The sequence below is a fragment of the Passer domesticus genome, chromosome 28 (assembly GCF_036417665.1).
Source record: "Passer domesticus isolate bPasDom1 chromosome 28, bPasDom1.hap1, whole genome shotgun sequence".
NCBI classification, from domain to species: domain Eukaryota; kingdom Metazoa; phylum Chordata; class Aves; order Passeriformes; family Passeridae; genus Passer; species Passer domesticus.
Window position 1 is genome coordinate 1,553,574 of NC_087501.1, and position 23,090 is coordinate 1,576,663.

A 23,090-nucleotide genomic window follows, 5' to 3' on the forward strand; every position below is an offset into this window, starting at 1 on the left:
CTCTATCGGCGGCGCTGGCGGAGCGGTGTCGCCCCCTGGCGGCGCGGCGCGGCGGGCGCGGGTCCGGCATGAGCGAGGCGCGGCTGAGGGCCGGGCGCGGCCCCGGCGGGGCCCGCGACCCCCAGGACAAGGCAAGGAGCGGCCCCGGGGGGCGTCAGGGGGCGAGGGGCACCGGGGGTGCCGGGGGGAGCCGGGCGGCGCCGGGCCTGCGCGGCGCGGGGTGCCGGCGGCCCGCGGCGAGGCCGCTGTGAGGGCCCGGGGCCGGGGAGCGAGGGGCGCTCGGGCCGCGCTCGGTTTGTGCGCCCCGGGGCAGCGGGTGCAGCCCCCGGGGGTGTTCGGAGGAGCGGCCCCGGGGCGAGGAGGGCTGGGCGTGGAGTGGGATGTGGGGATGGCTCCGGGGAACGGCGCGGTGCCCGCCAGGCCGGCCCGGGGCGTCCAGACCGCCTTGGGACCCCCTGAACCATCCCCAGGGAGTGATGGGGGGGTCCAGACTGCCTTGGGACCCCTGAACCATCCTGAGGGAGTGATCGGGGGGGTTACAGACCTGGCTTGGGACCCCCTGAACCATCCCCAGGCAGTGATGGGGGGGCAACAAATCTGCTTTGGGACCGCCTGTACCATCCTGAGGGAGTGATGGGGGCGTTACAGACCGCCTTGGGATACCCTAAATTATCCCCAGGCAGTGATGGGGGGGTCCAAACCTGCCTTGGGACCCCCTGAACCATCCCCAGGGAGTGATCAGGGGGGTTCAGACTGCCTTGGGACCCCTGAACCATCCCCAGGGAGTGATGGGGGGGTCCAAACCTGCCCTTAGGGAACCTTAAACCATCCTGAAGGAATGATGGGGAGTCCAGACCTGCCTTGGGACCCCCTGAACCATCCCCAGGGAGTGATCAGGGGGGTTCAGACTGCCTTGGGACCCCCTAAATCATCCTCAGGCCGTGATGGGGGTGTCCAAACCTGCCTTGGGACCCCCTAACCATCCCCAGGGAGTGATCGGGGGGGTTACAGACTGCCTTGGGACCCCCTAAATTATCCCCAGGGAGTGATGGGGGGGTTCAAACCTGCCTTTAGGGACCCCTAAATCATCCCCAGGCAGTGATGGAGGTTACAAAGCTGCCCTTAGGGAACCCTAAACCATCCCTAGGGAATGACAGGGGGGTTCAGACTGCCTTGGGACACCCTAAACCATCCTCAGGGAGTGGTGGGGGGGTCCAAACCTGCCCTAAGGGATCCCCTAAACCATCCTGAGGGAATGATGGGGAGTCCAGACCTGCCGTGGGACCCCCTAAACTATCCCCAGGGAGTGATGGGGGTTACAAACCTGCCTTGGGACCCCCTAACCATCCCCAGGGAGTGACGGGGGGTTCAAACCTGCCCTTAGGGAACCTTAAACCATCCCCAGAGAGTGACAGGTGGGTTCAAACCTGCCTTGGGACCCCTAAACCATCCTCAGGGAGCAATGGGGGTGTTACAGACCTGGCTTGGGACCCCTAAACCATCCCCAGGGAATGACAGAGGGGTCCAAACCTGCCTTTAGGAAGGGTTTGGGACCTCCTAAATCATCTCTAAGGACTAGCAGGGATGTTCTAAACGTGCCTTTAGGGGAGAGTTTGGGACCTCCTGAATCATCCCTAGGGAATGACGGGGGGGGGTTCCAAACCTTAGGGATGGGTTTGGGACCTCCTGAATCATCCCTAGGGAATGATGGGGGGGTTCCAAAGCTTCCCTCAGGGAAGGGTTTGGTGCCTCCTGAATGATCCCTGGGGCAGGAGCTGGGGGTCCCAAACCCCTCAGGCTCCCTTAGGGAAGGGTTTGGTGCCTCCTGAATGATCCCTGGGGCAGGAGCTGGGGGTCCCAAACCCCTCAGGCTCCCTTAGGGAAGGGTTTGGTGCCTCCCAAGCCATCCCAGGGAGTTGCCTGGTTTGGTGAGGGTTGGCATTGCCTTTGTGCCAAGGGAAAAGTTTCATTCTCCTGGCAGGAGAGGCACGGGCAGCAAAGCTGGCTCATTTCCCCGTGCCATCCCTCAGCCCTGCCTGGAGGCTCAGGGCTGCTCGTGAGTCATTTGTCACCTTTGTCACCTCTGCTGCTGCTCCTCCCCGAAGAGGAGGGGACCAGGAGGGATGAACGGCCAGGGGAGCTCGCTGAATGACATTTGCAGGCTGTGACAGGAAGCAGGAGCTGCAGGGAGGAGCAGTTCTGGCTGTGCTGGGACTGCTGCATCAGCCCCCAGCAGCAGCTAATTGATGTTTTCTCCATTAGTGCACAGGGCTGCAGCCCTGAGCAGCACAAATCATCAGGCAGAGCTCTGCTGCAATTCGAATGCAATTTTAATGTGATTTTAGGGCGATGTTGATGCCAGTTAAACACCTGCTGGAGGCTCTGTGGGCAGGTTTGGGGGAACCTCGTGGTGCTGGTGTGCTCAGGGACAGAAGAGCTGGGAATTTGTCACCCTGGGGTGGCTCTGGAGCTCTGTGCCACTGGGGAAGGAGCTCTGAGAGCCCCTGAGGTGTGTTCCCCTCAGCTGGGATTTGCTGGGCAGCAGAAAACCTTCAGGGAGTTTTGTATTCCATTTCTTTGTGGTGGGACTTGGAGGACTGGCAGGGCTGCTGCAGCACAGACGGGCTGGGCCACGCTGGGATTGGCTTCAGCTGCCCCTAAAGGAGGGCAGGGGACAGTCCTGTGCCCCTAAAGGGGGGCAGGGACAGTCCTGTGTCCCTAAAGGGGGGCAGGGGACAGTCCTGTGTCCCTAAAGGAGGGCAGGGGACAGTCCTGTGTCCCTAAAGGAGGGCAGGGGACAATCCTGTGTCCCTAAAAAAGGTCACAGTGCAATTCTGTGACCTTAAAGGAGGTCACAGTGCAATCCTGTGTCCCTAAAGGAGGTCACAGTGCAATTCTGTGTCTCTAAAGGAGGGCAGGGGACAGTCCTGTGTCCCTAAAGGGGGGCAGGGGACAATCCTGTGTCCCTAAAGGAGGGCAGGGGACAGTCCTGTGTCCCTAAAGGGGGGCAGGGGACAATCCTGTGTCCCTAAAGGAGGGCAGGGGACAGTCCTGTGTCCCTAAAGGAGGGCAGGGGACAGTCCTGTGTCCCTAAAGGGGGGCAGGGGACAATCCTGTGTCCCTAAAAAAGGTCACAGTGCAATCCTGTGTCCCTAAAAAAGGTCAGGGGACAGTCCTGTGCCCCTAAAGGAGGTCAGGGGACAGTCCTGTGTCCCTAAAGGAGGGTAGGGGACAGTCCTGTGTCCCTAAAGGAGGGCAGGGGACAATCCTGTGTCCCTAAAGGAGGTCACAGTGCAATCCTGTGTCACTAAAGGAGGGCAGGGGACAATCCTGTGTCCCTAAAAAAGGTCAGGGGACAATTCTGTGTCCCTAAAGGAGGGCAGGGGACAGTCCTGTGTCCCTAAAGGAGGGCAGGGGACAATCCTGTGTCCCTAAAAAAGGTCACAGTGCAATTCTGTGACCTTAAAGGAGGTCACAGTGCAATCCTGTGTCCCTAAAGGAGGTCACAGTGCAATTCTGTGTCTCTAAAGGAGGGCAGGGGACAATCTTGTGTCCCTAAAAAAGGTCACAGTGCAATCCTGTGTCCCTAAAGGAGGTCACAGTGCAATCCTGTGTCCCTAAGGAAGGTCAGAGTGCAATCCTGCACAATTCCCCAAAATTTCCAGGAGCAGCAGAGAATTCCCCAAACTTGCCAGGTGCAGCTCAGGGAGGTGCAGTTTTGGTTTTGGTGCTGGAGAAGCCTGGCTGTGATATTTTCAGAGACCCCCAAAAATGACTCTGACTCCCTGTTCTCAGAAGGCTGATTTATTATTTTTATTACTATATTATATATTATTATTCTATATTACTGTATTATATATTATTATTCTATATCACTATATTATATATTATTATTTTACATTACTATATTATATATTATTACTTTATATTACTATATTACATACTATTATTTCATATTTCTATATTACATATTATTATTTTATATTACTATATTATACATTATTATTTTACATCACTATATTATATATTACTTTATATCACTATATTATATATTATTATTCTATATCACTATATTATTATTTTATATTACTATATAATATATTATTATTTTATATGACTATATTATATATTATTATTTTACACCACTACATTATATATTATTATTTTATATCACTATATTATATATTATTATTTTATATTAGATATTATTATTTTATATCACTATATTATATATTATTATTTTATATGACTATATTATAGATTATTATTTTACATTACTATATTATAGATTATTATTTTATATTACTATATTATATATTATTATTTTATATTACTATATTACATAAAGAACTCTATACTAAACAATACAGAAAGGACACAGACAGGAGGCTAAAAATACAAAAATAAATCTCCTGACTCTTTCCAGAGCCTTGACACAGCCTGGCTGTGATTGGTCATTAAATTAAAACAATTTAGATGAACCCAATGGAGCCATCTCCACATTCCAGAGCACCAAACACAGGAGAAGCAAGGAGATAAATTATTTTTCCTTTTTCTCCGAGGCTTCCCAGGAGGAGAAATGTTGATTTTTCAGCAGATGTGATGGTGGCAGCGCAGGAGTGTGGCAGGGAGGGGACGTGCCATGCTGCTGGCCACCCTGGCAGCGTGTTTGCTGGGACAGGAGCAGCCCTGCAGGCTTCTGGAAGGTTCTGTGCTGCCAGGGGAGCTGGGAGCAGCACGGAGCAGCTCTGGGCTCCGTGCCACCTCTGTGCTCTGGCAGAGCTCGGGCTGGTTTCACTTTGTGCTGCTCTGCCCCGGAGATGCTGGCTTGGTTTAAAATGGTTTTATTTTTGTTAGAACTGCTCTGTGTGAGGGAGTGAGGCAGCACCTGCTTGCTCTGCTCGGGGAGCTCCTGATCCCTGTGTGGAAATCCAGGGGTTTTCCTGCATTTTCCTGGAAAACCCAGCATTTATTCACAGCTTTTTGTTAAAGCGGGCAGGAAATCGAAGTCAAGCAGAGCCTGGCTCCCAGGAGAGCTCCTGAAAAATGGCATTTCTGGGGTGGCTCACCTGCCAGCCCTGCTGGGCACGGGGGTTTGGGCAGGGACAGAGCAGCCCCGTTTCCATGGCAACTGGGATGTTCGTGGGATAAAACCAGCTCAGGGTGAGCAGAAATGTGTCCCCACCTCCTGGAGTGGAGCTGGTTAAAGAGAGCTCCAACCAACTCAGTTTCCTGGGTGTCTTTCCTTCAGGGGGTGAAATATCTGCTGGCAAACGTTGCTCAGAGCTGTGGGTTTCATTTACATAGAATTTTATATTAAAAAAAAAAATATATTTATATATATATAAAAATAAATATTTCTATTTATTTACATGTATTTGCATATATATATTTATATATATATAAATAAATATTTCTATTTATTTACATGTATTTGCATGTATATATTTATATAATATATATTTAATATTTATTGATCTATACTTTAGATACAAATATATTATATCTGTATATACATTTGTATAAATTGATAATATATATTTATAGATATATATAATATAGTTTATATAATAAATGAGTTATTTAGCACCCACTCAGCTGAGGATTTGGAGGCTGATGGGGGCAATTTGCATAAAAGGTACAAAAATAGTGTCAATTACCCAGTGCTAGGCTGTGTGTGGCACAATGAGCTATAAAATCTCAGGGGTTCAGGGGGATCTGGGGAGGGACCAGGGTGTGCCAGGGACCAGGATGTGACAGGAGAGGAGGAGGTGGCACTGGGTGACACTGGGTGACACTGGGTGACACTGGGTGCTGCTGGCTGGAGCTCTGCACGAAATCTCAGGTCCAAATGGGTTTTCTGGGTCATTTAAAAAACCCAAACCCTCCATTCCCAGTGATGGATGGAGAGGAGGAGGTGACACTGGGTGACACTGGGTGACACTGGGTGGCACTGGGTGACACTGGGTGACACTGGGTGCTGCCTGGAGCTCTGCTCATCCCTGGCAATCATCTCTGCCATCACCCAGGTATTTTTGGCTGCCTCCCTGTCCTTGTCTGATTTCAGACCTGGCCTGCAGCCACTGACACGTCCCAGCTTTGTTAAATTAATTTATTAATTATTCCAGGGGGGATAATTAGCTTTTCCTGCTTCAAATACGGGAGCAGCTCCAGCCTTTCTGAGCTGCAGGCAGCAGATTTGGTTGTTCTGGAGCTCTGCAAAGAAGGAGCCTTCATCCCCTGCAGCCAGCATGTGTCAGCTCAGCTCCCCCTGTGCTTTTCCTGCTGGCAGAGTCACTTTTCAGGGGCCAAGGGCATGGACTCTGCCTTGCTGGATGCTCCCCAGGGAGTGGCTTTTCCTTCCTCCCTTCCTTCCAGGAGCAGGATGGAGCTGAAATCAGGGGCAGGCTGTGGAGCTCTGGGCTTGTCTCTGCTCCGGGGCTGGGTCAGAGGGAAAAGTCCTGCTGGGAAGAGCCAGGACTGCCCTAAATCCCCTTCCCAGCCCTGGTTTGTTCAGCCCCAGGCACAGGACTTTGCTCAGGGCTGGGTGTGGAGCAGTCCAGGGGCAGGGAAGCACAGCAGTGTGTCCCTCTGTGTCCCTGCGTGTCCCTGGTGTCCCTCCTCAGCCCCTGGGCTTCCTGCTGGCCTCAGGGATGCCTGGGCCAGGGTGATAAGCCAGGTGATAAGCCAGGCTTTTCCTCCCCAGCTGCCTGGGGATGGGCTCAGTGCTATTTTTAGTGTCCTCAAGCAGCCAGCACTTGACAAGGCTGTCTGCAAGCCGTGAGCCTGCCTGCTTGGAGGCTTTTCCTGGCTAATTTGGGCAGTGCTGCATTCTCTGGGACCTGCCTGGGGATTGGGACCTTGTAAAATTTCCTGTTGACAAGCCCTGGAGCACTTGGAGGGGTCATGAATCAGCCTGGAGGCATCTGTGCTGTGCAGGGGAGCAGGCCCTGTGCTGTGCCTGCTGCTGAGGGACCAGCAGAGCCCTCCTGGATGGCCCTGAAACGCCTCAGGGTGGTTCTCACCCCGGTGACAGCCAGCATGTTTCCTTCTTGTCCCTCCTGGTGCAGAAGCAGAGTGCTGGGGGGTGTTGGAGGCAGCCCAGGGTGGCTGCTAAAGCTGCTGGGCTCTGTGTGTGCTGCAGGAGTCGGAGTCTGAGAGCAGGCTGGATGGAGAGACAGCGTCAGACAGCGAGAGCAAGTCTGAGTTCGGGGGGTCCTCCCCAGTGCCCACCTCAGATGACACCCCAGAGGTGCTGAACAGGGCCCTGTCCAACCTGTCCTCGAGGTAAAAACACTCCCTGAGGGGGCTCTGTCCGTCCATCCTGTCCATCCTGTCCGTCCATCCTGTCCATCACTCCCTGAGGGGGCTCTGTCCATCCATCCTGTCCATCCTGTCCATCCATCCTGTCCATCATCTGTCCATCCATCCTGTCCATCACTCCCTGAGCAGGGCTCTGTCCATCCTGGGGCTGCTGGAAGAGCAGCCTCTGTCCCACCCCACCTCTCTCCATCCCCTCTCCCCATCCCCTCTCTCTCCCCATCCCCTCTCTCTCTCCACCCCCAGCTCAGTCCCACCCTCAGATTCCTCATTCCTGGAGCTTTCCTTCCATCCCCTCTTGGCCAGGACTGGGAGTGAGGAAAGCACAAGTTCTCTTTCCCTTTCTTTCTTTTTTTTTCCCTTTTTCTTTTCCCTCAGAGCACTTTGGGAAGCTGCTGATCCTGCTGGGCCCAGGAATTCCTGCTTTGCACTTTGGGGTGTAAAACCCAGGGGTGCTGCTTGGGTGGGAAGGGAGGGGACAGGATTTGGGTGGGAAGGGAGGGGACAGAGCAGCTCCAGGCCTGCTGGGGCAGAGCCTCAGAGCTCCTGGGGGGTTCAGCCCCTGCTGCAACTCTGATAATGCTGAGTTCTGCAGGAGTTCTTGCACAGTAAGGCCAGGATGTGGGAACAAGCTGGGGATGCTCTCCACACTCTGCCTGGGAGGAAATGTTTGTGTCACGGGAGGAAATGTTTGTGTCACAGGAGGAAATGTTTGTGTCTCAGAAGGAGGTGGCACCTCCCTGAGTGTGCTCTGGGGGTGGCAGAGGCAGGAAAGCAGGAGGGTGCAGCAGCCAGGGGCCATCTCTGCCCCTGCAGAGCCTGTGAAGAGGGGGAATTCTCCCCATTCCGTGGGAATTCACCCTGTCCAAGGGTGGCAAAGCTGCAGAGCAGGAGCAGGGCTGCCCTGGCCCCTCTCAGAGCCCTGGCTGGTGCTCAGTGAGGCTGAGGTGCAGCTGCTGCAGCCAGGCCTTTATCTCTCAGCACATCGAGGTCTCTGCAGCACTGAGGGGAAATTTGGGGTGTCAGGGCTCGCTTTCCTGCCTGTGGCACAGAGAGCAGAGTTGGTTTGGCTGCTGTGCTCTGCCTTGCCTTTCTCTGATGTTTTCCTTCTCTGTGGCCCAGATGGAAGAACTGGTGGGTGAGAGGCATCCTCACGCTGGCCATGATCACCTTCTTCTTCATCATCATCTACCTGGGCCCCATGGTCCTGATGACAATAGTGAGTGCTCCAGGGAGGGGTGCTGACCCTCCCTGCAGTGGGGGAGGTCCCTGCGGGGCTCAGGGCCCCGTGGTCTGAGATCCTGGATTCCTCTGCCATGGAGGAAACCTGGGGGGAAAATCTGCTCAGGGTGTGGAACTCACCCAAGGGTGTGTGTGCAGAGGAGAGGGGAGGGAAAAACAGCATCCAGGTGGGATTGGGAGGGAAAAGTGGGATTGGGAGGGGAAAACAGCATCCAGGTGGGATTGGGAGGGAAAAACAACATCCAGGTGGGATTGGGAGGTAGAAACAACATCCAGGTGGGATTGGGAGGGAAAAGTGGGATTGGGAGGGGAAAATGCCATCCTGAGCATCCCAGGTGGGACTGGGAGGGAAGAATGACAGCTTGAGATTCCCAGGTTGGATTGGGAGGGAAAAATGACACCAGGTGGGATTGGGAGGCTCCTGCAGGGCTGGTGGCAGCTGCTGGAGGGGCTGGGGTCTGCAGGTGCCAGGAGGGGCTGGGCTCTGCAGGTGCCAGGAGGAGCTGGGGCTCTGCAGGTGCCAGGAGGGGCTGGGCTCTGCAGGTGCCAGGAGGAGCTGGGGGTCTGCAGGTGCCAGGAGGGGCTGGGCTCTGCAGGTGCCCGCTCCTCCCTCCTGGAGGGCAGGGTGTTGCACCAGGGGGTTCATGCCTGCCTGTCCTTCCTGTGCAGGTGATGTGTGTGCAGATCAAATGCTTCCACGAGATCATCACCATCGGCTACAACGTGTACCACTCCTACGACCTGCCCTGGTTCAGGACCCTCAGCTGGTGAGTGAGGGCACCCACCTGGGCACCCACCTGGGCACTCACTCACCTGGCTACTCATTCACCTGGGCTCTCACCTGGGCACCCACCTGGGCACCCACCTGGGCACTCACCTGGGCACTCACTCACCTGGCTACTCATTCACCTGGGCTCTCACCTGGGCTCTCACCTGGGCACCCACCTGGGCACTCAGCTGCCCAGGTACTTCCAGCTGTGTGTGAATTATTTGCTCCAACTGTGTGTGAATTATTTCCCCCATCTGTGTGTAAATTAAATTATTTCCCCCTTCCCCAGGTACTTCCTGCTGTGTGTGAGTTACCTGCCCCAGCTGTGTGTAAATTAAATTATTGCCCCTGTCCAGGTACTTCCATCTGTGTGTGAATTATTTCCCCCACCTGTGTATAAATTAAATTATTTCCCCCTGCCCAGGTACTTCCTGCTGTGTGTGAATTATTTCTTCTACGGGGAGACAGTGACAGATTATTTCTTCACGCTGGTGCAGAGGGAGGAGCCGCTGCGGATCCTCAGCAAATACCATCGCTTCATCTCCTTCGCCCTCTACCTGACAGGTGGGCACAGCTGGCTGGGATGGGCACCTGGCAGTGGGCACACCTGGGCTGGGTGGGCACCTGGGCTGTGTGGGCACCTGACAGGTGGGCACACCTGGGCTGGGTAGGCACCTGGGCACACCTGGGCTGGGTGGACACCTAGGCACACCTGGGCTGGGCACACCTGGGCTGGGCACACCTGGGCAGGCACCTGGGCAGGGTGAGCATCTGGCAGTGGGCACACCTGGGCTGGGCGAACACCTGGGCACACCTGGCAGGGCTCCTTTAGCCCAAATAAAATGATAATAAAATACAATAAAATTTAATAATTATGATAAAGTAGAGCAGCAGGGTCTGTGGGCAGCTCTGACTGTGCTCGTGTGTCCCTCAGGGTTCTGCATGTTTGTGCTCAGCCTGGTGAAGAAGCACTACCGCCTGCAGTTCTACATGGTGAGTGCAGCTTGGGGGGAAATCTGGTTTTGGTGAGCTGAAATTCACGTTTTGGTGAGCTGAAATTCAGGTTTTGGTGAGGTCAAATTCACGTTTTGGTGAGCTGAAATTCAGGTTTTGGTGAGCTGAAATTCAGGTTTTAGCAAGGTTAAATTCGGGGGCTGCTGGGAGGAAAATTCATGTTTTGGCGAGGTTAAATTCAGGTTTTAATGCGGTTAAATTCAGGTTTTGGGAGGTTAAATTCAGGTTCTAGCAAGGTTAGATTCAGGTTTTCGTGAGGTTAAGCTGCTGGGAGGAAAATTCATGTTTTGGTGAGGTTGGATTCAGGGCCTGGTGGGGTTAAAAATTCAGGTTTTGGTGAGCTGAAATTCAGGTTTTGGTGGGGTTAAATTCAGGGTTTTCTGACTAATTAACAAATAATAAATAAACAAATGAGCTGTGGGCGGGGTCCTGAGGAGGCGCTGTCCTCTCGTGAGGTTTGACTAATTAACAAACAGATAATTAATAAATTAATGAGCTCTGGGGGGGGGGCTCTGTTGCAGTTTGGCTGGACCCACGTGACGCTGCTGATCGTGGTCACCCGGCTAATTAACAAACAGATAATTAATAAATTAATGAGCTCTGGGGGGGGGGGCTCTCTTGCAGTTTGGCTGGACCCACGTGACGCTGCTGATCGTGGTCACCTGGCTAATTAACAAACATAATTAATGAGCTCTGGGGGGGCTCTCTTGCAGTTTGCCTAATGAACAAACAGCTAATTAATGAATTAATGAGCTCTGTTGCAGTTTGGCTGGACCCACGTGACGCTGCTGATCGTGGTCACCCAGTCCCACCTGATCATCCACAACCTCTTCGAAGGAATGATCTGGTGAGTCCTGCCTGTGCAGCTGGAGCAGCATCCCTGGTGTGTGCTAATTAAATCCGAATTATTAACGAGTTATTAATAATCAGTAAATTAATAAATAATAAAGTAACAAAATTTGTTAATATCAATAGTAAGACAATTAAATATTTAATCATATAATGAATTATATGTGTTAAATTAGTAAAAATTTTAAATAAATAATTATTTTAATTAATTAAAATAACAATAATAAGGATGTTAATTACTTGTTATGAATTAATTTATAAATTAATTTATTAACACAATTATTGATTTAAATATTTTTACTCTATCACTAATAAATGTAATCTATTTTTTAATCAATACAATTTTTTGATCTATTAACTTTTATTACTAAATACTACAATTACTTCTATCACTAATCACTTATATTTTTATTCTACATATTCATATCACAATGCATCTTTCACAATTCTGATTCTCCAAAACACTTCATCTTTTTCCAAAACCATATTTTAAAACTTGTCAAAACTTACTCCTGCTTCAATCTCTGTCTCAACAGTGTCATCTCTATTCTATAATTTCAATCAGAGCTTAATTTAAAAATATAGAATAAATAATGTCTATTCTGTAACTTCAGTCAGTGCTTAATTTAAAATGTAGAATAATTAATCTCTATTAATTATTTAATTTTAAAATATAGAATAAATAATCTCTATTATAAGAAATAATAAATAATCTATTAATTATTTAAACTTAAAAATATAGAATAAATAATCTATATTCTGTAACTTCAATCAGTACTTAGTTTAAAAATATAGACTAATTTATATCCTATATCTTCAATCAGTACTTAATTTCAAAATACAGAATAAATAATTTTAATTTCATATTTATTTAAAACATTCTAATTTTTATTGATTTTTCTCAATTATTAAAATATTTAATAGTACATTTAAATTAATTTCAATATTATATTTATTTATATTACTTATTAAAGTATATATTAAAGTATTAAAGTATTTATTTCTATTACTTATTAAGTACATTTGAATCAATTTCAATATTAAAAACATTAAAACAATTTAAAATACAGACTTTCTGGAGAGCACGGATATTTTCGATAAATACGAAAAATAAAAATATCGACATATTTTTATTAAAATAATGTATAAATCATTAAAACATGAAAAAACCTTAGTTTAATTGAGATGTGCAAAGAGCTTTCAGTGATGTCAGCCCGGCTGTGCCCGCAGGTTCATCGTGCCCATCTCCTGTGTCATCTGCAATGACATCATGGCCTACATGTTCGGCTTCTTCTTCGGCCGCACGCCGCTCATCAAGGTGGGCTGGGGGGAAAATGGGATTTGGGGCTGGGAGCCCTGCTGCTCTGGGGGAAAAAATGGGATTTGGGGCTGGGAGCCCTGCTGCTGCTCCTGGGGGAAAAATGGGGATTTGGGGCTGGGAGCCCTGCTGCTGCTCTGGGGGAAATGGGGATTTGGGGCTGGGAGCCCTGCTGCTGCTCCTGGGGGAAAAAATGGGGATTTGGGGCTGGGAGCCCTGCTGCTGCTCCTGGGGGGAAAAATGGGATTTGGGGCTGGGAGCCCTGCTGCTGCTCCTGGGGAAATGGGGATTTGGGGCTGGGAGCCCTGCTGCTGCTCCTGGGGGGAAATGGGGATTTGGGGCTGGGAGCCCTGCTGCTGCTCTGGGGGGAAATGGGGATTTGGGGCAGGGAGCCCTGCTGCTGCTCCTAGGGAAATGGGATTTGGGGCTGGGAGCCCTGCTGCTGCTCTGGGGGAAATGGGATTTGGGGCTGGGAGCCCTGCTGCTGCTTCTGGGGGGAAAAATGGGGATTTGGGGCTGGGAGCCCTGCTGCTGCTCTGGGGCTGGGGCAGGGCTGGAGTCAGAGCTGCATCCCCTCCAGCCCTGGCTGAACCATTTTGGGGTGCTGGGGTCCCCCTCTGCCCCAACTCCCTTTGTGTGCCTCAGGAAGGGCTGCAGACATGTCTCAATAATTTGAATTTTGGTTGATTTTATTTCTCTGCTCTCTGGCAGCTCTCCCCAAAGAAGACCTGGGAGGGTTTCATTGGAGGATTTTTTTCCACCGTTCTCTTCGGGCTGCTGGTGAGTGTCCATCGTGGGGCTCCTCCCCTGGGCTTCCCTTCCTGGGGTGTTTTTGTAAAAATGCACTCAGCCTTGACTCTGGCAGGTATTTCAGCTTTTCTGGCTGACAGGGTTTGAATTTCTCAGATATTTCACCTTTTCTTGTTGCCATGGTTTGAATTTCTCAGGTATTTCCCCTTTTCTTGCAGCCATGAATTTCTCTCAGATATTTCCCCTCTTCTTGACTAAATTTCTGTCAGATATTTCACCTTTTATTGCTGCCAGGGTTTGAATTTCTGAGATATTTCACCTTTTCTTGCAGCCCTGAATTTCTGGCAGATATTTCCCCTTTTTTTGATGCCAGGGTTGAATTTCTGTCAGACACTAAACTTTTCTTGCACCCAGAGTTTTCAGCCTTCTCTAGGTATCCTTTCTGTATTTTAGTCTAGTTTAGCATAGCATTCTTTATATAATACATAATAAATAATACATAAATTACTAAATTACCTTTCTGAGCACACGGGGTCACATCCATCATCCCTCCCTTCACCTGAGCACCCCACAAACACAACAAGAGCTCTTCCCCCTCCTCGCATAGCCTTTCCCCCTGGAGAAACCCCTGAAACAACCCCAAATCCTGCTTTTTTTCCCCTTTTTGTGCAGCTGTCCTACGTGATGTCGGGCTACCGCTGCTTCACCTGCCCCGTGGAGTTCAACAACGACACCAACAGCTTCACGGTGGACTGCGAGCCCTCCGAGCTCTTCCAGCTGCAGGAGTACAACCTGCCCGAGCTGCTGCACTCCGTGCTGGGCTGGGTAGGGATTCCTCTGCCCCTTGGTTTCTTTTTTATGGGGTGGGAGCAGGGAGGAGAGCAGGGCTGGGTTCTTCTGGCTCACGACAAAGTGGGAGCGAATTCTGTGAGATCCCAAAGGAATTATCCCAAATCTGCAGGGCTGTGTTTTTCTGGCTCATGACAAAGTGGGAATGAATTCCATCAGATCCCGAAGGAATAATCCCAAATCTGCAGGGTTGTGTTTTTCTGGCTCATGACAAAGTGGGAATGAATTCCGTGAGATCCCAAAGGAATAATCCCAAATCTGCAGGGCTGTGTTTTTCTGGCTCATGACAAAGTGGGAATGAATTCTGTGAGATCCCGAAGGAATTATCCCAAATCTGCAGGGCTGTGTTCTTCTGGCTCACAACAAAGCAGGAGCAAATTCTGTGAGATCCCAAAGGAATGATCCCAAATCTGCTGGGCTGTGTTTTTCTGGCTCACGACAAAGTGGGAATGAATTCCATGAGATCCCAAAGGAATAATCCCAAATCTGCAGGGCTGTGTTTTTCTGGCTCATGACAAAGTGGGAGCGAATTCCGTGAGATCCCAAAGGAATGATCCCAAATCTGCTGGGCTGGGTTCTTATGGCTCACGACAAAGTGGGAATGAATTCCTTGAGATCCCTAAGGAATAATCCCAAATCTGCTGGGCTGTGTTTTTCTGGCTCATGACAAAGCGGGAATGAATTCCTTGAGATCCCTAAGGAATAATCCCAAATCTGCTGGGCTGTGTTTTTCTGGCTCACGACAAAGTGGGAATGAATTCCATGAGATCCCAAAGGAATAATCCCAAATCTGCAGGGCTGTGTTTTTCTGGCTCATGACAAAGTGGGAGCGAATTCCGTGAGATCCCAAAGGAATTATCCCAAATCTGCAGGGCTGGGTTCTGCTGGCTCACGACAAAGTGGGAATGAATTCCGTGAGATCCCGAAGGAATAATCCCAAATCTGCAGGGCTGGGTTCTTCTGGCTCACAACAAAGCAGGAGCAAATTCCGTGAGATCCCAAAGGAATAATCCCAAATCTGCAGGGCTGTGACCCCCCCTGAAAGCCCCGCGGGGGCAGAGGAGGGGGCAGGCCCTGAGGTGCTGCTGTGCTCTTTGTGCTGCAGAGGACCGTGAGGATGTACCCCTTCCAGATCCACAGCATCGCCCTGTCCACCTTCGCCTCCCTCATCGGGCCCTTCGGCGGCTTCTTCGCCAGCGGCTTCAAGAGGGCCTTCAAGATCAAGGTGGGCACGGGGGCTTGGGGGGCACGGAGGTTTTGGGAAGAGGATGGAGGTTTTGGAGAGGGCACGGAGGTTTTGGGGAGGGCACGAAGGTTTTGGGAAGGGCATTGAGGTTTTGGGGGGTTCACAGAGGTTTTGGGAGAGTCATGGAGGTTTTGGGGAGGTCACGAAGGTTTTGGGGAGAGCATTGAGGTTTTGATGGGGTCACGGAGGTTTTGGGAGAGTCAAGGAGGTTTTGGGGAGGTTCTGGAGGTTTTGGGGAGGTCACGGAGGTTTTGGGAAGAGCATTGAGGTTTTGAAGGAGTCAGGGAGGTTTTGGGGGAATCAAGGAGGTTTTGGGAAGAGCATTGAGGTTTTGGGAGGGTCCTGGAGGTTTTAGGGGAGTCATGGAGGTTTTGGTGAGGTGAAGGAGGTTTTGTGGGGGTCCTGGAGGTTTTGGGGAGGTCACGAAGGTTTTGAGAGAGTCAAGGAGGGTTTGGGAAGGGCATTGAGGTTTTGGGGAGGTTCTGGAGGTTTTGGGGAGGTCACGAAGGTTTTGGGAAGGCCTGGAAATTTTGGCGAGGTCACAGAGGTTTTGGGAAGGGCATGCAGGTTTTGGGAAGGTCACTGAGGTTTTGGGGAGGTCCTGGAGGTTTTGGGAGGGTTCTGGAGTTTTTGAGGAGGTCCTGGAGGTTTTGGGAGGGTCACTGAGGTTTTGGGGAGGTCCTGGAGGTTTTGGGAGGGTCACTGAGGTTTTGGGGAGGTCCTGGAGGTTTTGGGGAGAGGCACAAAGTGGGTGCTGCCCCTCGAGGCAGTCCCAGAGCCCCAGGGGAAGGGAGCTTTGCTGCAGCAGGATCTGGGATTTTTAACCAAAAAGGAGCAGACCTCAGGATTTTGAAGTGTGACATTCCAAACCCTGCTGTGCTGCAGGCAGAGGAAGGAGGAGCCGGGCAGGAAATGTTGCAAGCTGAGGTTTCAAACCCTTGGTGCCTTGCAGGCTGGTTTCACACACACACCAGGCAGGGCAGGGTGGCAGCACACAAACATTTCCCTGAGCTGAGCCTCACTGCCCCTCAGCCATAAAGCAGAAACTTCCAGAAGCAGGGAGACATTTAAACCAAACATTTCTAGGTCTGCCTTTGCAACTGGGGCAGGGGGTGAGTGTGGTGTGGGTGGGGATGCTGCCAAGGGCTCAGTGCCACCCCTGTGCCCTGCCAGGACTTTGCCAACACCATCCCAGGCCACGGGGGCATCATGGATCGCTTCGACTGCCAGTACCTGATGGCCACCTTTGTCAACGTGTACATTGCCAGCTTCATCAGGTAAAGAGGAGCACCCCACCACCACACTGGGCTCATTCACCTCCCTGTTGTTTTATTGTTATAGGAAACCCATTGTTCTTATGGACAGTTATGATACAGGCAGGTGTAATTAATCCTGTGCTTAAAACACTAAAACCTGGGAGGGTTTTATTATTTTATTTTTCCCCTTTTTATTAGAGGATTTCTGGTCTCTTTGGGTTGCTGGTGAGTGTCCATTGTGGAACTTCCTCCACTGCAGCTTTCCCTTCACAGGGTCCTGTGTTCTGTTAAAAAATGCAGTCAGGTTTGAATCTCTCTCAGATATTTCACTTTTTCTCGCTGCCCAGGTTTGAATCTCTAAGATATTAAACTTTCCTTGCTGCCCTGAATCTCTGTCAGATATTTCCCCTTTTCTTGCTGACAGGGTTGAATTTCTGTCAGATATTTCACCTTTGCTTGCTGCCCAGGTTTGAATCTCTATCAGATACTAAATTTTTCTTGCTGCCCTGAATTTCTGTCAGACTTTCCATCTTTTCTTGCTGACAGGGTTTGAATTTCTCTCAGACTTTTCCCCTTTTCTTGTTGCCCAGGTTGAATTTCTGTCAGACATTTCCCCTTTTCTTGCTGACAGGGTTTGAATCTCTCTCAGACATTTCTCTGTCAGGCTCCCAGGGGCATGGACAGCCCAGCAATGACCATTCTGGTGGAATTGCTGACCCTCATTTTGTGTTCCAGGGGCCCCAACCCGAGCAAACTGATCCAGCAGTTCCTGACCCTGAGGCCGGAGCAGCAGCTGCACATCTTCAACACCCTCAAAGCACACCTGGTGGACAGGGGAGTGCTGGGCAGCCTGGAGGATGCATAGGCAGGAGGTGGGAGCAGGACTGAGAGCACACAGGCCTCCCCCAGGGCACCCCCTGATTTAAGACAATAACAAGGCCTCATTTCACTGTAACTTTTCTTCCTTTCTCGGTAAATGTTCGCATTCGTGGTTTATTTTATTTTATTATTTTTTTTTTCTAAATAATATATTTATAGAGCTTTGGTTCAAACGAGCAAATCTTGGGTTTGTAGCTGAGGAGGAGGTGAGGGTTGGGGGGAGCAGAGGGGGTGGCTGTCCTGCTGGGCTGCTCGGGGTGGCAGCTCTGGGGTGCTGAATTGTCCCAGCAGCTCCTGCCTTGCACCAGGCAGAGGAGCCTGTGCTGAGCCCATCCCACCTGCAGCTCCTGCAGTGCCTCTCACATTCCCTCCCTCCTGGGCAAATTCAGATTTCTGTGAGCAGCCAAACCAGGAGCAGGCTGGGTGCAAGGAGCCCAGGAAGTGGCAGCTGTGGGTGGGAATGTGGGAGCTGCAGATTCCTCCAAAACCAATGGCAGTAAATGAGATTTAAAGAGCATTGAAGCAATTCCTGCCAGGTGAGAGGAGCTCCTCCACACCTTGGTTTGTTTCCCCCATTAAATAACCTTTAGAAACCACACTTCATTTCTCCAGGGCTGCAAAGCCCACCGTGGATATTTGAAGGAGCCTGGGGAGCAGTTTCCAGCCCCTTTCCTTGCTGGGTGGGCTCCAGCTGCAGCTGGGGCTTTGTTTTCTTTCAGGGATCATGTCTGTTTGTTACTTGAGTTGTAGAAGTCGTGCTGCTGAGTTTACCAAGGTCTGTGTTGCATTTCAGTCTGGGTTCATTTCTCTGCAGGCTTCTGTCACTGAATCTTGTCAGAAGTAGTTTCAGAAGTAGTTTGGACTTTATAGCTGCAGGTTTTATTGAAGTACTTTCCTTTATTTTGTCATACTTTTTTTTTATTATTTAAAAACGAGAGCCCTGAAGATTGTAAAACTTTCCTTTTTTTTTTTTTTTTTTTGTGACCAGATAGTGAAAATTTCCCCATTTACACCTCGTGCAAACACAAGGGAACTCTGATTTTCCTTCTTTCCATACTTTGTGCACGGGAGAGAGAAACTTTCCATTATTTTAACCTGGGGAGTGAGGGACAGGGCAGAGCTCCTGCAGAAATACATTGGAGTTTAAGAGGTTGCTGCCACAAACCTTCAGCCATACGTGAGCCCTGCACCTGCTTGGCACCAACAGAGAACAAACCACCTGAAAACGCCCCAAATTCCGAGCTTTTCACAGCCTGAGTGTGTGTACATCACAGCACAGGTGCCAGCCTCTCTCTGTGGCTGTGCCTCTGCTCCCTGGGCAGGGTTGGGTGGAGAGACAGGCTCAGAGCAGGCTCTGCTCTCACTGAGCTTTCTGTTTCTGCTGGCAAAGCCCTGCCCTGAGCAGTCCAGGCTGGCTTTGCTGCTCATACGCATTCCCCTGGTTGTGGATTTCCCCTGTGGTTGCTCCCTTCCAGCTGGAATTAGGTTTATTTTCTATCCATGGAGCAGATTTTACTGCGAGACACAGAAACTGCAGAGGAGAAGGGAGTGCTTCCCCCTGGCCCTGCCCAGGGGCAATATTTGGGCTGTGTTTGATGTGGCAGTGCCCGGGGGCTCTCAGGATTCTCCTGCCCTTTGCCCAAACCCCTCCCGTGCCTGTGGCTCCCAGGCAGAAGTGACAGTGTTGATAAATATCCCAAAGCTGTGCTCTGTCCTTAGTGAGAAATCCCTCCGTGGGTTTTTAGTCTCCTGCTCGTCTGCTTTAACCCTTTAGTTCCTCTGCTGCTGTGAGCAGCAGGGCAGAGCTTTGCTGCAGCTTTGGGGCAGGGCTGTCAGTGCTGGCTGTGGGCACTGGAGGGCAAAGCAGCTCCAGGGAGCAGCTGAGAGAGAGCAGCAGCTCTGCCTGGGCTGCCTGCCCTGTCAGAAATTCAGAAATGTCCTGGTCAGGAATGAATTGCCTGGTCAGAAATGTCCTGAGCAGAAATGTCCTGGTCAGAAATTGAATTCCCTGAGCAGAAATGTCCTGAGCAGAAATGTCCTGGTCAGAAATGTCCTGGTCAGAAATTGAATTCCCTGATCAGAAATTGAATTCCCTGATCAGAAATGTCCTGGTCAGAAATTCATTCTGTGATGAGAAATGTCCTGATCAGAAATGTCCTGATGAGAAAATTTCCTGATCAGAAATTAATTCCCTGATCACAAAAATCTCTGATCAGGCAATGCCCTGATTAGAAAATTTCCTGATCAGACATTCCCTCATCAGAAATTCCCTGATCAGAAATTCCCTGATCAGAATTCCCTGACCAGCTTTATTCCTGCCCTTCCCTCCAAACCCGGGCTGCTCCTCAGGGGCAGAGCTGTCTGGGAAGGTTTTCCTGCATGGAAAAATCACCTTTAAAAGCCATGAAAGGGTGGAACAGTGGATGCAGGGAGGAGGAGGGAAGGCAGCTGTATTTGGGGTTGTTGCAGGTTGTGCAGCTGAGCTCACAGGGCTGGGAGCTGCCTTTGGGATGGAGGGGGGATTAAAATCTTCTCCCACCTCCTTTGCCATGGGCAGGGAATGTCCTGCAGGTCTGGTCTGAGCCTGGATGGGGAATCTGGGGAGGATGGAAGCTGCCGTGCTGGCTTGGGCTGTCTCTGGTGCCCAGGGGTGCTGAACCTGGGGAGTTTGGGTGACAGAGTGACCCAGGCAGGGCTGGAGCTCAGCCTGGACAGAAGGTTGAGAGCAGGAGAGGAGCTGGGCTTTGTGTGGGCTGGGAGGAGGGGACAGCCCCCCTGGCAGGGTCCCAGCCTGCTCTGGGGCCACCAGAGGTGGCAGTGCCCACAGGGGTGGCACACCGGGCACCCCCAGGTGAGCTTTGGGTTTGGGGCACAGCTGTGGACACCTGGGTGGGAATTTTGTCCCCTTCCAGGGAATGTGACATCCCAGGGAATTGCCATCCCAGGGAATGTCACACTCCAGGGAATGTCACATCCCAGGGAATGTGACCCTCTAGGGAATGTCACATCCTAGGAAATGTCACCTCCAGGGAATGTCACATCCTAGGAAATGTCACATCCCAGGGAATGTTACCCTCCAGGGAATGTCACATCCCAGGGAATGTCACCTCCAGGGATTGTCCCCTCCCAGGGAATGTCCCTGTGTCCCCTGTGTGCAGGGAGCCCCAGGCCTGCCTGGGGGGTCCTGCCCTCTCCCCCTGCCCTGGCTGGGGGCAGGGCAGGGCTGGGTGTCCCCCCTGGGGACAGCTCTGTCCCCAAAGCCCCGTGGCAGCTCTGAGCTCCTGTGCAGCCCCTGCTCTGCAGCCCTGGCTGTTCTTTCTCTGTGCTTTGTTTTTGGTTCCAGTTCTAGCTGCACACGTAGAGTTGCCTTCCTTTGACCGAATGTTCGAATGTGAAATATTGTATATTTTAAAGTATTTACCCTATTTATATACTGTATGTTACTGTTAAATAAATATAAATTCCATTACCTCTGGGGGAGTTTCATTCAGCGCCGTGGCGTGCTCCAGGCTTTCCAAATTCACATTCCCTGTTCCCTGCCCTGTGCTCTCCTTCCTGAGGGATTGCCTGGAGAAAAATATTCAGCGACATTAAATATTCAGCAGTGTTCAATATTCAGCAGTGTTCAATATTCAGTAACATTCAGTATTCAGCAGTGTTCAATATTCAGGAATATTCAGTGTTCAGCAGTGCTCAATATTCAGCAGTGTTCAGTATTTAGCAACATTCCATATTCAGAGTTCAATATTCAGAAATATTCAATACTCAGTAACGTTCATTATTCAGCAGTGTTTGATATTCAGCAATATTCAATATTCAGTAACGTTCAGTATTCAGCAGTGTTCAATATTCAGCAATATTCAATATTCAGCAGTGTTCAATATTCAGCAATATTCAGTATTCAGTAGTGTTCAGTATTTAGCAATGTCCAATATTCAGCAAGGTTCAATATTCAGCAGTGTGCAATATTCAGCAATATTCAGTATTCAGCAGTGTTCAATATTCAGCAGTGTTCAGTATTCACCAATGTTCAAAATTCACCAACATTCAATATTCAGCAGTGTTCAGTATTCACCAATGTTCAAAATTCACCAACATTCAATATTCAGCAATATTCAGCGTTCAGCAATGTCCAGTATTCAGCAATGTTCAAAATTCACCAACATTCAATATTCAGCAGTGTTCAGTATTCACCAATGTTCAAAATTCACCAACATTCAATATTCAGCAATATTCAGCGTTCAGCAATGTCCAGTATTCAGCAATGTTCAAAATTCACCAACATTCAGTATTCAGCAGTATTCAGCAATATTCAGTATTCAGCAATGTTCAATATTGACCAATATTCAATATTCAACAACGTTAAATATTCAGCAGTGTTCAGTATTCAGCAATGTCCAATATTCAGCAATGTTCAGCAATGTTCTATATTCTGGAAAATGCAGATTCCCCTGCTTTCCCCCATCCTGTGCCAATTTAATCTGCATTTTTAGACCTGGAAAAAAGCAGATTTGCAGAGGGAATCCTGCTGCAGCCCCAGAGTGATCCCCCACTCCCTGAGAGCTGCTGCTGGGACAAAAACCGACTTTGTGGGGCTGGGAGTTGCCTGTTGCAGGTCCTGCAGGCTCCGGGTGGATTTTGGGGAGAAATTCAGGGTTTTGCTCGGGGCTGTGGCCGAGCTGCAGCTCGGGGCTCAGGCAGAGTTTCCGTTTGTGCCTCGTGACATCCTGCGGTGACAGGGCTGGGAAAGGGCTGCTCCAGAGCCAGGCTGGGCAAAAAGAGCAAAATGTGGGAGCCCAGGCAGCTCCCGCAGCTGGAAAAGTCAAATTGAAAAATTTAAAAAAAAACCCAAAAAACTGTAAAAATTAAAAATTAAATTTGAAATGAAAAGTAAAAATTAAACCTAAAATTTAAAAATCAAAATTAAAAATCAAAATGAAAATAAGTTGGTACAACAAAATAAGTGGCACCAACACCGTGGTGCTCACCCTCTGGTTTCCTTTCGTCCTTTCCTCCCAGAGCTGCCCCGTTCCACCCCTTTGGCTGCAGAGCCTCCGCCACCATGGCTGGGCCATGATTTATGGAAAATCCTTTGCTGGGATTGTTCTGTTCCAGCTGAGAATCCTCAGGAAAGAAACGAAAACAATGAGCAGTATGATGGCTGTGGAGGTGCTCTGGGCGCTGTTACCAACAGGTTTCTGTTGGTTGTTCCTAATTAACGGCCAACCCCAATCAGCTGGCTCCGACTCTCGGAGTCGCTTTTGCTATCGTTCCCTTTTTGTCCTTTCCAGCCTTCTGATGGATCCTTTGCTCTCTATTCTTTTAGTGCAGCTTTAATATATCATTTTAATATAACATATACCATAATATAATAAATCAGGCTTCTGAAATATGGAGTCAAGATTATTTTCTCTTCACTCCTCACACGAAGGGCCCACCACCCAAGAAGGGGAGCAGCCAAACCCCGAGCCCGGCGGTGCCCAGGACGGGCCCGGAGCCCACCCCGGGCTCACCCCCAGCCCTGCCCCGGCCAGGCCGTGCCCAGGGCCCCGGGCTGGGCTGGTCCTGCTCGGGGCAGCGCTGCCAGCTCGGGGAGGA

The 23,090-nt window shown here is 50.3% G+C and overlaps 1 protein-coding gene and 1 long non-coding RNA gene across 2 annotated transcripts; one reads left to right on the forward strand and one right to left on the reverse strand.

Annotated features, from left to right (window-relative positions):
• CDS2 (CDP-diacylglycerol synthase 2) lies at positions 1–20,961 on the forward strand. Its single transcript, XM_064400245.1, has 13 exons — positions 1–131; positions 7,145–7,287; positions 8,443–8,539; positions 9,232–9,329; positions 9,756–9,895; positions 10,266–10,324; positions 11,110–11,192; positions 12,425–12,512; positions 13,224–13,292; positions 13,935–14,087; positions 15,217–15,336; positions 16,531–16,634; positions 17,349–20,961. Exons 1-13 carry the CDS (start codon positions 69–71, stop codon positions 17,476–17,478), a joined length of 1,347 nt encoding a protein of 448 aa, XP_064256315.1. The 5' UTR covers positions 1–68; the 3' UTR covers positions 17,479–20,961.
• On the reverse strand, positions 16,776–22,968 carry LOC135286987 (uncharacterized). The gene is made up of 3 exons (XR_010350923.1): positions 22,481–22,968; positions 20,963–21,059; positions 16,776–16,897 (listed from the first exon to the last, which is right to left on the reverse strand). It is a non-coding gene; the product is annotated as an uncharacterized LOC135286987 (long non-coding RNA).
• Positions 22,969–23,090: the final 122 nt, after the last annotated feature.

What these genes read in the sequence shown, in the direction of transcription:
- CDS2 (XM_064400245.1), top strand. Translation starts at nt 69, where the DNA reads ATGAGCGAGGCGCGGCTGAGGGCCGGGCGCGGCCCCGGCGGGGCCCGC. An exon ending in CCCGCGACCCCCAGGACAAG is followed by an intron (nt 132 to 7,144) that starts GCAAGGAGCGGC and finishes TGTGTGCTGCAG; the next exon opens with GAGTCGGAGTCTGAGAGCAG. An exon ending in GCCGCACGCCGCTCATCAAG is followed by an intron (nt 12,513 to 13,223) that starts GTGGGCTGGGGG and finishes GCTCTCTGGCAG; the next exon opens with CTCTCCCCAAAGAAGACCTG.